Source organism: Staurois parvus, unplaced genomic scaffold (assembly GCF_062004578.1).
Source record: "Staurois parvus isolate SC_StPar_1 unplaced genomic scaffold, SC_StPar_1.0 ptg000261l, whole genome shotgun sequence".
NCBI lineage: Eukaryota > Metazoa > Chordata > Amphibia > Anura > Ranidae > Staurois > Staurois parvus.
The window spans coordinates 338,175-351,156 of record NW_028318057.1 but is presented as its reverse complement, the minus strand read 5'-3'; the positions used below and the strand labels follow the sequence as shown (position 1 = coordinate 351,156).

At 38.8% G+C, this 12,982-nt stretch overlaps 1 protein-coding gene across 24 annotated transcripts in view; it reads left to right on the top strand.

Moving 5' to 3' along the window:
- The window catches only part of NFASC (neurofascin), a 222,619-nt gene that overhangs the window by 155,982 nt on the left and 53,655 nt on the right, over window positions 1-12,982 (top strand). For 18 of the 24 annotated variants that reach the window (XR_016313276.1, XM_089681130.1, XM_089681128.1 and 15 more), the window contains 5 exons: window positions 1,115-1,226; window positions 1,395-1,561; window positions 2,955-3,102; window positions 6,661-6,785; window positions 7,929-7,973. Coding sequence is in view for 23 of the 24 variants with exons in the window: in XM_089681130.1 (XP_089537256.1) it covers window positions 1,115-1,226; window positions 1,395-1,561; window positions 2,955-3,102; window positions 6,661-6,785; window positions 7,929-7,973 (597 nt within the window). In the remaining variant the exon portion in view is untranslated. The remainder of the gene's footprint in view (window positions 1-1,114; window positions 1,227-1,394; window positions 1,562-2,954; window positions 3,103-6,660; window positions 6,786-7,928; window positions 7,974-12,982) is intronic. The other 6 variants (XM_089681138.1, XM_089681134.1, XM_089681124.1 and 3 more) reach the window with 1 other exon arrangement.

Here is a 12,982-nt window from a genome sequence, read left to right as displayed (position 1 = left end):
CAGTGCTTTACAGGTTCCTGCAGCCAAAAATATTAAATGCACATTTTTTACCTGCAAAAAAATGTGCATTTATTATTTTTGTACAAAACGTGAACTTATTCTTTAATATTCGGTCTGAGCATACAAGGATTTGTGCTCTGTCCATATTTATGTCATTGTGGACATTTTACTGCCTGTCCTGATGGATTGAACAGTACTAAGTGAGACGTTCAAAGCTTGGGATATTTTTTTATAACCTAACCCTGCTTTAAACTTCTCCACAACTTTATCCCTGACCTGTCTGGTGTATTCCTTGGCCTTCATGATGCTGTTTGTTCACTAATGTTCTCTAACAAACCTCTGAGGGCTTCACAGAACAGCTGTATTTATACTGAGATTAAATTACACATAGGTGGACTCTATTTACTAATTAGGTGACTTCTGAAAGCAATTGGTTTCACTAGATTGTAGTTAGGGGTATCAGAGTAGAGTAGGCTGAATAGAAATGCACGCCACACTTTTCAGAGATTTATTTGAAAAAAAAATTGAAAACCATTTATCTTTTTCCTTCCACTTCCACTTCTTCTTCCACTTCACAATTATTTGCCACTTTGTGTTGGTCTATCACATAAAATCCCAACAAAATACATTCACGTATTTGGTTGTAACATGACAAAATGTGGAAAATTTCAAGGGGTATGAATACTTTTTCTAGGCACTGTATATATATAGTATATAATTAGGCCCAGTATTAGGTGTAGTTTAATCATGCCCACTTTTTGCTTGGGCCGGCTGCATGCCACAAGTCCTTGTCTTCCTTCTTTCTTAAGTTCTTGAGTTGGGAGGTATGAAAAAGAAATATGCAGTTTTTTTTAATACGAAATTGGAAATTTTTATGTATTACAGATGCAATGCACTTTAATTTATCACCCTTTTTATCCTACCTATCCAACCAATGGATAGCTCTTTAGACCTTTACCATCACATGCATCTCTTGGCTGTCTACATTTTACTTTAACTACCATCATACCATGTTGTCTATGTATTCCTGTTCTAGAAAGTATATTTGCATCTGATGTCTTACTATTGTGAACAAATACATACATTTACAGTGCTTCTCTGTTTCCTATTGTAGATATTCCATCGCGAATGCTGGGCGTTCGAAACGAGTTAATTAGAGTAATTGAATATAATAGGACCCAGTTAGACTGCCGCTTTTTTGGATCTCCTATACCTACTCTTCGCTGGTAAGGCTTGTACTGCAAGTAGCCATCATGTCTGTCTCTATTGTGGTTTTTTAATCTTCTTTTTAAAAGAATATCAAGTAAAAGCAGAACAGGATTTTACTTTTGACAACTGTAGAATTGGATCCACATCATACATTTTATTTTGCTCTGTTTCAATGGACATGGTAGGTTTAAGAACGGACAGGGCAGTAACCTGGATGGAGGAAATTACAGAGTGCATGAAAATGGTACACTGGAGATTAGTACTGTGCGAAAGGAGGATCAAGGCAAATACACTTGTGTTGCTACAAACATCCTTGGCAATGCTGAAAACACCGTAAGGCTGGAAGTCAAAGGTAAGATCATGGGTAGAGTTAAGTTTTTCTATAATTGTCTCTACTTTGTCTATAGTAATCAAAATATTAAAATATTGTTTTTGAGCAGGTTTTCAAGTGTGTAATTGTAGTTTTCAATCACAGTTATCTCATTTTGGAGGAACTATTAACTCATATTGAAGGATTTAAACAGCTATAGAAACATTTGACTTAAACATAATCATCTTAGGTGGTGTGAGCCTTTGTTGTTGGATAATACAGCATTAAATAGTGAATCACGTTCATGGTTAGTGACCTATTGTTTATGGGAAGATTATCAGCAGAGAAATGTAGTTTTAGACCTCCCTTATATCTAAAGCCAAAAAAAGTAGTTTTTTTTGTGTTTTGGATAGAGTAGTGGAGGGTTAAAAAACACTCTCAGTTTTTTGTCATTTCTGTCTCACAGGGTGATTTTTCTTTATTTCCTGTCCTGTATCCTCAATAGGAAGTATAGAGATATCTTTCAAATATGACAGATATGCCCCTGTAGACAACTGAAACAGAAACAAGTGTCCCCATTGGAAATGTTCCCCTCCTTTACATTTCTGGTGCCAACTGCAATTGTTGGCTCTAGTTTTACATTTATTTCTGGTGACATTGGCGATTCTTCCTAATGGCAACCCAGACCACAACACAAACCTGGTAGGGTTCTATCCTCTCAACGCTCTTTCTGAATATAATAAAAGTATTGCCTTAAATTGTACTTTAATATAGGCTATAGTGTTACAAATTTGTGGTGTTGGCACCAAATCTTCTGCTGATACCTAAATGGATGGTACCTGTCTGATTCATGTTTAAATGTCAGATTTGGGTATCAATGTGGATGGCCAAATTGTTGCTCTGCAGGCTACCTGCATTTAGGAAATAAAATTCTCAGTAAGTCAACAGTTGTCATTTTGAACCTGAACTTCAGACATGCGTATAAATGCACAGTTTACATACATAGTATACATATGCACTGTTTTACTTGCCAACATTTTTGTAAGTTGGTTCAGTCAGTCTTTTGATCAAGCCACCCCTGCAGACAGCACGGGGTTGCTGACCTAATTTTTTTTTCACTGTAACCCAAGCTCTTCAGCTTGGTAATCAGACATGAAGGGCTTAAGTACAATGATGAAGTCATCATTCTGCTCTTTCCTCCTTTTTTCTCAAGTTTCAAGTCTTAGAGTGAAGCACTGTGAAACACAGGATTACACTGCAGTCTTTCCCTTTCCCAATGCTGCTGTTTAGGTTGTCACAGGAAACTAATATGTAGACATATTCAGATAATTGTACCAGTACCAATTGTTCAAATTTGAATAACAGAGGTAAAAAATTGTAACATTACCAATAACAAAAGTACAATTATGCAAGGCCACTTACCTATTTTCCCTAGAGCCAACTCGCATCGTGAAGGGTCCAGAAGATCAGATTGGTAGACGTGGCTCCACTGTTCGGTTGGACTGTCGTGTTAGGTGGGATAATACACTGAGACTAACAGTCACTTGGATGAAGGATGATACTCAGTTGTACATAGGCAACAGGTTTGTGTAAACAGACTACATTATGTGGTTATAAATTACATTCAGAAGTAAATGTTTGCTTAGAACATCCTGAATATTGTAAAATACATTGTTTGATGCTCTTGCTAGGCATGTCTGTGCAATTTTTCAAGTCACTAAGGCCATTATTAATTATAAAGACATTGATTGTTTGAACCACATTCCAGCTTTAAAAATATAAAATTGTATAGGAGCCACAAAGGGGTATGAAAATGTAAATTGTATATCTATATGCTTTTTAAAGCATAACTAAACTGCATCTGAGCACCACAAACTGAAAATGCTGTTTAATTCATTTTTAGTATTCAAAGCAAACTCAAATTCACCCATCCATCCATGTCTCCATGCTTTATTTTGTTGAAAAACACCCCTTAGCATTTCTGACTTAATAATCGTTCCAGTAATGTACAGCATAAATTGCCGTTATTAAAGCCCCAAATGGTTAAACAAGTGTCTGTGCTTGTGCTCCAACTTGGTTGAAGTGCTTAATTTATGCAACTAATTCAAAGTGCTCCGCAGTGCTTTTCTGAGCTCTCCTAAACCATACCAGGCCACATGCCCTTAACATGGGGGGTGCTGTGGGGCAGGGGGGCTCCCCCCCAAAGCACCTTGTCCCCATGTTGATGGGGACAAGGGACTCTTCCCCACAACCCTGGCCGATGGTTGTGGGGGTCTGCGGGTAGGGGGTTATCAGAATCTGAAAGCCCACTTTAGCACCCCCTCCCCTTATGTGAATGAGTATGGGGTACATGGTACAGCTACCCATTCACAAAAAAAAACGGAAATGAAAAAAGACAGTCTTTGACAAGTCCTTTATTAAAAGAAGGAAAATAAAAGAATGTCCCCCGAAGTGGATCCAACGTCAATCACAATGCCCACCGCCGCTACCCGAAAAAAGAAAAACAAAAGCTCTGCTCCCGACACTGACTCCCACCGTCTGACTGCTCCGCTGGCTTCACAGTTCTTAAATATGTAAGGGGTGGGGCCACCTGGTGACATCACCCGTGTGATCAACATGGGGACAAGGTGCTTTGGGGGGGAGCCCCACAGCACCCCCCACCATGTTGAGTGCACGTGGCCTGGTATGGTTCAGGAGGGGGGGGGCTCGCTTGTCCCCCCTTTCCTGACCTGTAGGGCTGCATGCTCGGATAAGCGTCTGATGTGGATTTGGGGGGGACCCCACTGCATTTTTAATAAAATTTTGACATGTGGGTTCCCCTCAAAATCCAAACCAGACCCAAAGTACTTTGTTTGGATGGAGGGGAGACCCCACGTCGTTTTTTAATTATTTTTTAATTGCCGGCAATTTTTTTTTTTTTACATTCAGCTGTCAGTGGGGAACCCCGCTAACAGCTGATGAATCATAGGTTGTTAAGGACTCCATGGCCACCCATTCCTCAACAACCCATGACAGTACTGACAGCAGTACATACCACATGCCAGGACCACTACTCAATTACTGCATGCATTTAATTATTTCCTTCTGTGAATTTACTTTAAGGTCTTTTTATGCGGTATTTACCAAGTATTTTTGCTATTTTCACTAAATACCACATACTAGCAATAGTGAATTGACATTTTCAGAATTGCATGCGATATATGGTCACGTGACTGGCTTAACTCATGCAATAAGCTTTAGTGAATTGTGCCCAATATGTTACAGGACTAGGTATTGTGAATAGTAGAACTGTGTATTAGGTCAGAAAGAAACAGTTGTAGTTAAATGAAAAGGAGAAGTAGTTCTAAAGGCAGAAGGTTTTTTAGCTTAATGCCTTCTGTGCATTAAGGTAAAAAACCTTCTGGGTGCTGCTCCCCGTCAGCCACTCTTGTATTTACCTGAGCCTCATCTCGATCCAGCTATGTGCATGAGAGCCGTGGCTCTCCTGGGACACTCTCCTCATTGGCTCACACAGCAGAGAGAGCCATTGGCTTCTGATGCTGTCAATCACAATCAGTGAGCCAATGAGGAGAGAGTGGGGGGGGGGGGGTCAAGCCATGTTTTGTGTGTGAGTGGAGACTCACGTTAAGATTTTGCCATTAATTGATCTACATAATGACGAATATCCCTGTTTGAAATTATAGTATTGCTATGTGATACATATACTGTGAATATTTATCTATCTATGTGTAGCTGTAACATTTGTAAGTTAATTTTTTGTGAAAGGAAAGATCTTGTTTTTGTGATGAAAAATTAAATAAATAAAATGTTAAAAAATTGTGAAATTAAGTGAAATGTTAGTTCTGGGTCTAGTTAAAATTCAAAAGTTTGAAGTTGTATACTAAAATTATGAGGATGCTTTAAAGGTACAGTAGCTAACAGCAGTTCATGCTAAATAAACTGTATGTAGCTGAGGCACTAGGAAGATGAGAATTTCCCATCCCGCACCTAGAACAATATTGAGTTGGTCTGAGTGCTGCTTATCCAGTCAGGAGAATTTTTGTAATCTCTGAATGAATACAAAGCTTCCTCTGAATGCCTAAGGCAGAGAAGCAGGCAAATGCCACCCCTCTTTTTAAGTTGGTTTTAGAAATGACACATGCTTTTTCATTAAGTAGTAATTGGACTGCGTTGTCTGATGGGTAGAAATTGGCATGCAGTTCCGCAGATCTGTCCCTGTTCATGCTGATGCAGACTCTCCTGCTGACAAGCTCATTAAAGTGTATCTATAGTCAAAATTTTAAATCATATAATCATTTCCACATCTCAATTTACATTTTTTCTAACCTACTCCTATTAAAGTGTTACTAAACCCAGGACCCTGCATTCACTATATCTGATCTCCAACAGTACACAGAACATGGAAATGCAATTATTTTAGTAAATATAAACTGCTAAATACCTTTTCTCATCAGAAGTTAGAGCAGTCTTGTGGCTTCTATCAGTGTTCAGCAGCGCACTGGTTAAAGCATGTAGGAGGAGTTTTCTTTCTGCTTTATTTACATTAAATTTGTTTTTAAATGTTGCGTTTATCTTCATCTTCTTTATTACCTAGTCGTCTAGAACCTGGAACAAGTATGCAGCTCAAGAAGTATGGGTCACTGACTCATAGTCAATAGGCTGGATCAGACTGAAAGAGCATGCAAATTTTCAGATACAGTCAGCAACAGCAGATAAAAAAGTTGATAAAAAGATTCAGTGAAAAGTGCTGAAATATCCGCAGTCAGCATGTAACATAACTTGTATGCATTAACTGTTTTTTATATAAATTTCCACTTATGAGCCAGCTTTTGAAACTGTCACTGCCATGTCACTGCCATGCTGAAACATTGTAATTGTGCCCCCTTAGCGTGCTCCCGCTTTGAACTACAACTGACACACACTGTAAATTTATGGAAAAAACAGCAAATGCATTTAAGATATGTTATTATTATCTGTTTTATGAAAACAAAAATGCCTTTAATGTCACTTTAATAAATTGGGGAAAGGCATTTCAAATGTCTTACCTTTACACATAGACCCCTAAATGTAGTTATGGTTCATAATTTTATACAGAGATTTAAAAAATTATGGAATGCTTTAATGTTTCTCTTTTACTGTAGAATGAAGAAGGAAGATGATGGCCTGACTATATTTGGAGTAGCAGAGAAGGATCAGGGAGCGTACACCTGCATGGCTAAAACAGAACTGGATCAGGACTTTGCAAAAGCATATCTCACTATACTGGGTACTTATACTGATTTTGTTAGCCCACTTTGTAAGATAAAATCAGGATGTCTTGAAAGCCTATAGCTGTAAAGCAGAAGAACTTCCTGAGTAAATATCTCTTTCTTTAAAAAAAAAAAAAAAAATATATATATATATAATTACTATAAGCCATTTGGCGTTTACTGTTACTGTTACCTTGCCATTTCAGTCTTCACCCAGCTAAAATTTACAAAAAATAAACAACATATGGCTTTCTTTTTAACTTTGGCAAACATGACAACAGTTCTAGCATTCTGTATATCATTGTGTACAGAACTGCTAAGAAAATGTAATTGCCCACTAATTGGTTGACTGCTTTTTTTTTAGCTTTTCTCTGATTACATCTGGGAATTATGTTACAATACCAGACAAAACCTCCTGCTCAGCACTGAAGGTAGCAAGTGCCTACACCATGTAGGAATTGAGTAGAATTCTTCTTACATTCTCTGCAGAAATAGAAGCAGGTTGAACTTTGCACTACAGTGTGGTAAAATCCCTGCATATGTATATTTTTCTACATAGAACTGAATTTACACTCTAACTTATTAAAACTAAAAGCTAGTGAATGCCAGAAAATAGTTACTTTACTGCAAACAACCAAGGCATGCTGGCAACTGCAAAACCTTGTAACGGCCAAGCAGACTTCTATCCCAGAACCTTGTAGCAGCTGAGCAGCAGGACGTCAGTGAGCCCACCCTCCTGCCCTCTCTGTCTTACATCTCATAGCGTGTACCAGCCAAGAGACTATCAGTGATGACAGTGAGCCTGTTTACCCACCTTATATCATTATTAGAGATGTGTTATAATAGCAAAGTTCAATGCACGTTTGTCCACTACAGGTCATTCTTATGTTGTTAGATGCTTAACAATTCTTACCCATAAATATTTAACTATACATAACAACCAACCAACCATCACAAGGAGCTTTGTCTAAGGTGTGGTAGATGGGTTTTTGCTATATACCCTTATTGAGTTTAACATTTTTCTTAGATGCCTATTGTTTTAGGGAGAGAATATTTTTTTCCGTAGGAAAATCTTCCTTGTTTCCAGGTAAAATGTAGGTGCCAACATTTGCGTTAACATTAACCCTTTATGTTTTTAACATATCCCTGTTGCTTCACAGAACCATCCTCCTCACCTACTAGTCATCTGACAACAGTACTAAGAGGTAACGATTCCTTACTAACATTTTCAACCTTCTGGACACTGTTAAATGTTAGTGCAATAACTAATGTTTACAGCCATGGCATATAGAGGGTGATGTACAATTTACCAATGTATCTGATTCCAGTTTTGTAAGCTGAACTTATTGTAGAGCTGAACAAAAAAAATTAGCTCAGCAGCAGAGTGAACGTAACCCCTGGATGAAACTACAGAACAGATAATAGGAATGGCAGAAAGCAGGTCTTGGTGAAAACACGTGTGACATTTTTTTACAGTCGCTATTTCCAAGATGTACAGGCATAAAAACAAAAACAAAGCCAGAAACTAAATCCTTGCCACTTTAGACAGCTTACTAACACACTGGACTTTGAATTACCATCATGGAGCAGCCTACTGCTGCTCAGGTACATAACTGTCACATAGAAAAAACAGTCTTATCCACACAGGATATGGTTGTTACCACACATATAGTTGTCTGCTCCCCATCCTGACACATAGGGGAAACCAATCACTATTGGACTCCTCTATAAACCCCAGTTCAAGCATTTTTATACTTCTTGCTGTATTGCCTCTCGTCTGGCTTCTGGAATCTGATAGGGTTTCAACTTGTCCCTTTCCCCTGGTGGGGTAGTAATGTCATGTTCAGTCACAGATGCCTAACCAGGCAGTTCTGGAAACACCTCTTTACTGCAGAGCACAAATTCTCTAGCTTCCTGTTGCTGAGCTTTTGGCAAAGTTTCTTCTATCCCGACTTTAGGAATTATTGAGTCACACTGAGAAGAAAGCAGTGTAGTATGAGCGACTATAGGTTTCCTATCCCTCCACGGTTTTAGCAAATTCACATGATATATCTGCTCATCTCCTTGGTTGGCGAATCTTGTAATTTGCTTCAGTCACTTTTCCCATTACTTCATAAGGGGCTATTGTAGTGTGGGGTCCTTCAGTTGTTCAGTGGCAAAAGTTTCTGTGTACTTCCAAATCAAAAAACACAAGAGGTTGTCGTCTCTATTCTGAGGATGTTCTGTTGTTTCCCCAGATAACACTGATCCTCTCCCACAGAGGTGGCATGTGGTTGTTGGGAAAGCAGACCTACTTGATGACACAGGTTACCTAGGGAGGGTCTTGAAAGACAGTTTTGAAACAGGGTACTCTCTAGTGTCCCCATGTACACAAATTACTGCTATTTTTCTAAAGAGAGAGCTATTAATTTGGATTTCACCAGTGTTGCCAGGCTACCTGAATCCAGCAACACTTTTACCGTCTATACACATTTTGCAAAAATATTTCTTATTTACCCCTATTGTAGATCATGCCACAGTTGCAAATAGTGACTGACATCTCTCTCTAAGAAATCTCATCAACAGCTCATCTCTAAGAAAGCTCATCTACAACTAGGCAATTGGCCGCTGCATATCCCTCTTCCCAGAAGCAGTAGCAAATTATTCTTCTAGTCACCTCCAACAGACTTGATCCTTGCCAGACATCAGGAGTCCTCACAGTACCTTTAGTTCCCCTTTTACACTCTCCATTCCCATCACTTAGTGCAGTCTTAACCACAGCTGGGGGTGATCTGATCTTGGTGTGGAAAGTCCATGGGTCATTGAGAAAAGATGTAAGATTTTCAGTAGCTAGGTACCTTTTCTCTGGGTCCACAAGTTTGTCTGCTTATTGTGGATCTCCATGGCTCACTCATTTGTAGGACAATAGGGAGGGACCTCAGAAATGGGACCACTCATTCACATTTTTTGGTACAGACAAAGTTTCTGGCTGCAGCTATTTTCTGGTTAGATGAATGAGGTCATACATTTGTGACCTGGGTGATTTTCCTGATAACTCTAATTGTGTACATGCTGACTTTCCAAAATAGGGGGTCCACCAGTCCAGTCCACTGTTCTTTTGGTCAACTTTCTTCTTCTGGCTGTCCTTTCAAACTTGGTCAAAAGCACCTCAGGGTCATCATCCGCAATCATCTTTGACAACAGGTGGCTTACCCGAAAAGACAGCATATTACTGGAGTCACTCCTGCCCTCGACCTGCTACCCCTGTCAAAACTGCTTCCAAATTCTGGATTGTGGCAAGGGGGAGTGATGGTCAGTGGCCAGTCAATGCTGAAATTTCACCTGGCTAGAGAGGTCCTGTTGTGGGTCAATAATGTGAACCTATGAAGGGGCTTATTCTGTGACTGGCTACCAAAACGTACCAGGGTTGCCACAGTGCACACACGGAGAGGCCTGTGTGTATGTATGTATATATATATATATATATATATAGATATATATATATATATATAGTTGTGCTCAAAAGCTTGCATACCCTGGCAGAAATTGTGAAATTGTGGCATTGATATTGAAAATATGACTGATCATGCCAAAAAATGCTCTTTTATTGAAGGATGATGATCATGTGAAGCCATTTATTCTCAAATAGTCGTTTGGCTCCTTTTTAAATCATAATGATAACAGAAATCACCCAAATGGCCATGATCAAAAGTTTACATACCCTGGAATGTTTGGCCTTGGTACAGACACACAAGGTGACACACACAGGTTAAAATGCCAATTAGAAGTTATTGCCCCACATATGTGGCTTTTTAAATTGCACTTAGTGTCAGTGTATAAATAGTCAATGGGTTTGTTAGCTCTTACGTGGAAGCACTGACTAGGCTAGCAACTGAGCCATGGGTATCAGAAAAGAACTGTCAAATGTCCTGCGTAACAAGGTAATGGAGCATTATAAAGATGGAAAAGGACATAAAATGATGTCCAAAGCCTAGAATATGCCAATCAGTACTGTTAAATAACCTATTAAGAAGTAGAAAATTCAAGTATCTCTTGATACCAAGCCAAGTACAGGTAGACCAAGAAAGACTGCAGCCACAACTGACAGAAGAACTGTTCGGAATACAAAGGGAAACCCATAGGTAACATGGAAAAATACAGGCTTCTCTGGAAAAAGACAGTGCGGTTGTTTTGAAGGAGCACAATATGATGACACTTGAGCAAAAATGAGCTGCATGATCGAGGTGCCAGAAAGAAGCCTTTACTGCATCAATGACACAAAAAGGCCTGGTTAGGCATGTCAAGGTATTGTCAGGCATATTGTAACTGGTCTTTTTTGTGGCTTTGGTGCAGTAAAGGCTTCTTTCTGGCACCTCGACCAAACAGCTCATTTTTGTTCCAGTATCACCGTATTGTACTCTTTAAAAACAACCACACCATCTTTTTCCAGAACAGCCTGTATTTCTTTTGAGGTTGCCTGTGGGTTTTTCTTTGAATCCCGGACAATTCTTCTGTCAGTAATGGCTGCAATCTTTCTTGGTCTACCTCACCTTGGCTTGGTATCAAGAGATCCCCCAACTTTCCACTCCTTAATAGGTGATTTAACAGTACTGATTGGCATATTCAAGGCTTTGGACATCATTTTATGTCCTTTCCCATCTTTATAAAGTTCCATTACCTTGTTACGCAGGACTTTTGACAATTCCTTTCTGATCCCCATGGGTCACTATCTAGCCTAGTCCGTGCTTCCACGTAAGAGCTTACAAACTCATTGACTATTTATACACTGACACTAATTGCAATTTAAAAAGCCACAAATGTCGGACATTAACCTCTAATTGGCATTTTAACCCGTGTGTTACCTTGTGTTTCTGTACCAAGGCCAAACATTCCAGGGTATGTAAACTTCTGATCATGGCCACTTGGGTGATTTCTGTAATCATTATGATTTAAAAAGGAGCCAAACAACTATTTGATAATAAATGGATTTATATTATCATCATCCTTCAATAAAAGAGCATGTTTTGGCACGATCAGTCATATTTTCAATATCAATGGCAAAATTTCACAATTTCTGCCAGGGTATGCAAACTTTTGAGCACAACTATATATATATATATATATATATATATATGCAGTGTGTATATATATATATATATATATATATATATATATATATATACAGTTGTGTTCAAAATAATAGCAGTGTGTTGAAAAAAGTGATTAAAGATCAAAATCCTTCTAATAGCTTTTATTTCCATACACACAAATGCATTGGGAACACTACACATTCTATTCCAAATCAAAACATGAAGAAAAATATATCAAATTTGTGTTGTTCCTCTAAAAAAATTGAAGAAAAGTGAATATTAGACTGTTCAAAAAAATAGCAGTGTTTGTATTCTTCTTTACAAACTCAAACATTTACTATATAAACTGAAAAATGTTTGAAGATTTTGCTTTCCTTTGAATCACTTAATTAATATTTAGTTGTATAATCACTGTTTCTGAGAACTGCTGTACATCTGTGTTGCATGGAGTCAACCAACTTCTAGCACCTGTGAACAGGTATTCCAGTCCAGGATGATTGGACTACATTCCACAGTTCTCTATTTCTTGGTTTTGCCTCAGAAACTGCATTTTTGATGTCACCCCACATGTTTTCTATTGGATTAAGATCCGGGGATTGGGCTGGCCACTCCATAACGTCAATCTTGTTGGTCTGGAACCAAGATGTTGCACGTTTACTGGTGTGTTGTCTTGTTGGAACACCCATTTCAAGGGCATTTCCTCTTCAGCATAAGGCAGCATAACCTCTTCAAGTATGCTGATGTATTCAAACTGATCCATGATCCCTGGTATGCGATAAATAGGCCCAACACCGTAGTATGAGAAACATCCCCATATCATGATGCTTGCGCAACCATGCTTCACTGTCTTCACAGAGTACTGTGGCTTGAATTCAGTGTTTGGGGGTCGTCTGACAAACTGTCTCCGCCCACTAGACCCAAAAAGAACAATCTTACTTTCATCAGTCCACAAAATGTTGCGCCATTTCTCTTTAGGCCAGTCAATGTGCTCTTTGGCAAATTGTAACCTCTTCAGCACATGTCTTTTTTTCAACAGTGGGACTTTGCGGGGGCTTTTTGCAGATAGCTTGGCTTCACATAGGCGTCTTCTAATTGTAACAGTACTCACAGGGAACTTTAGACCTTCTTTGATCTTCCTGGAGCTG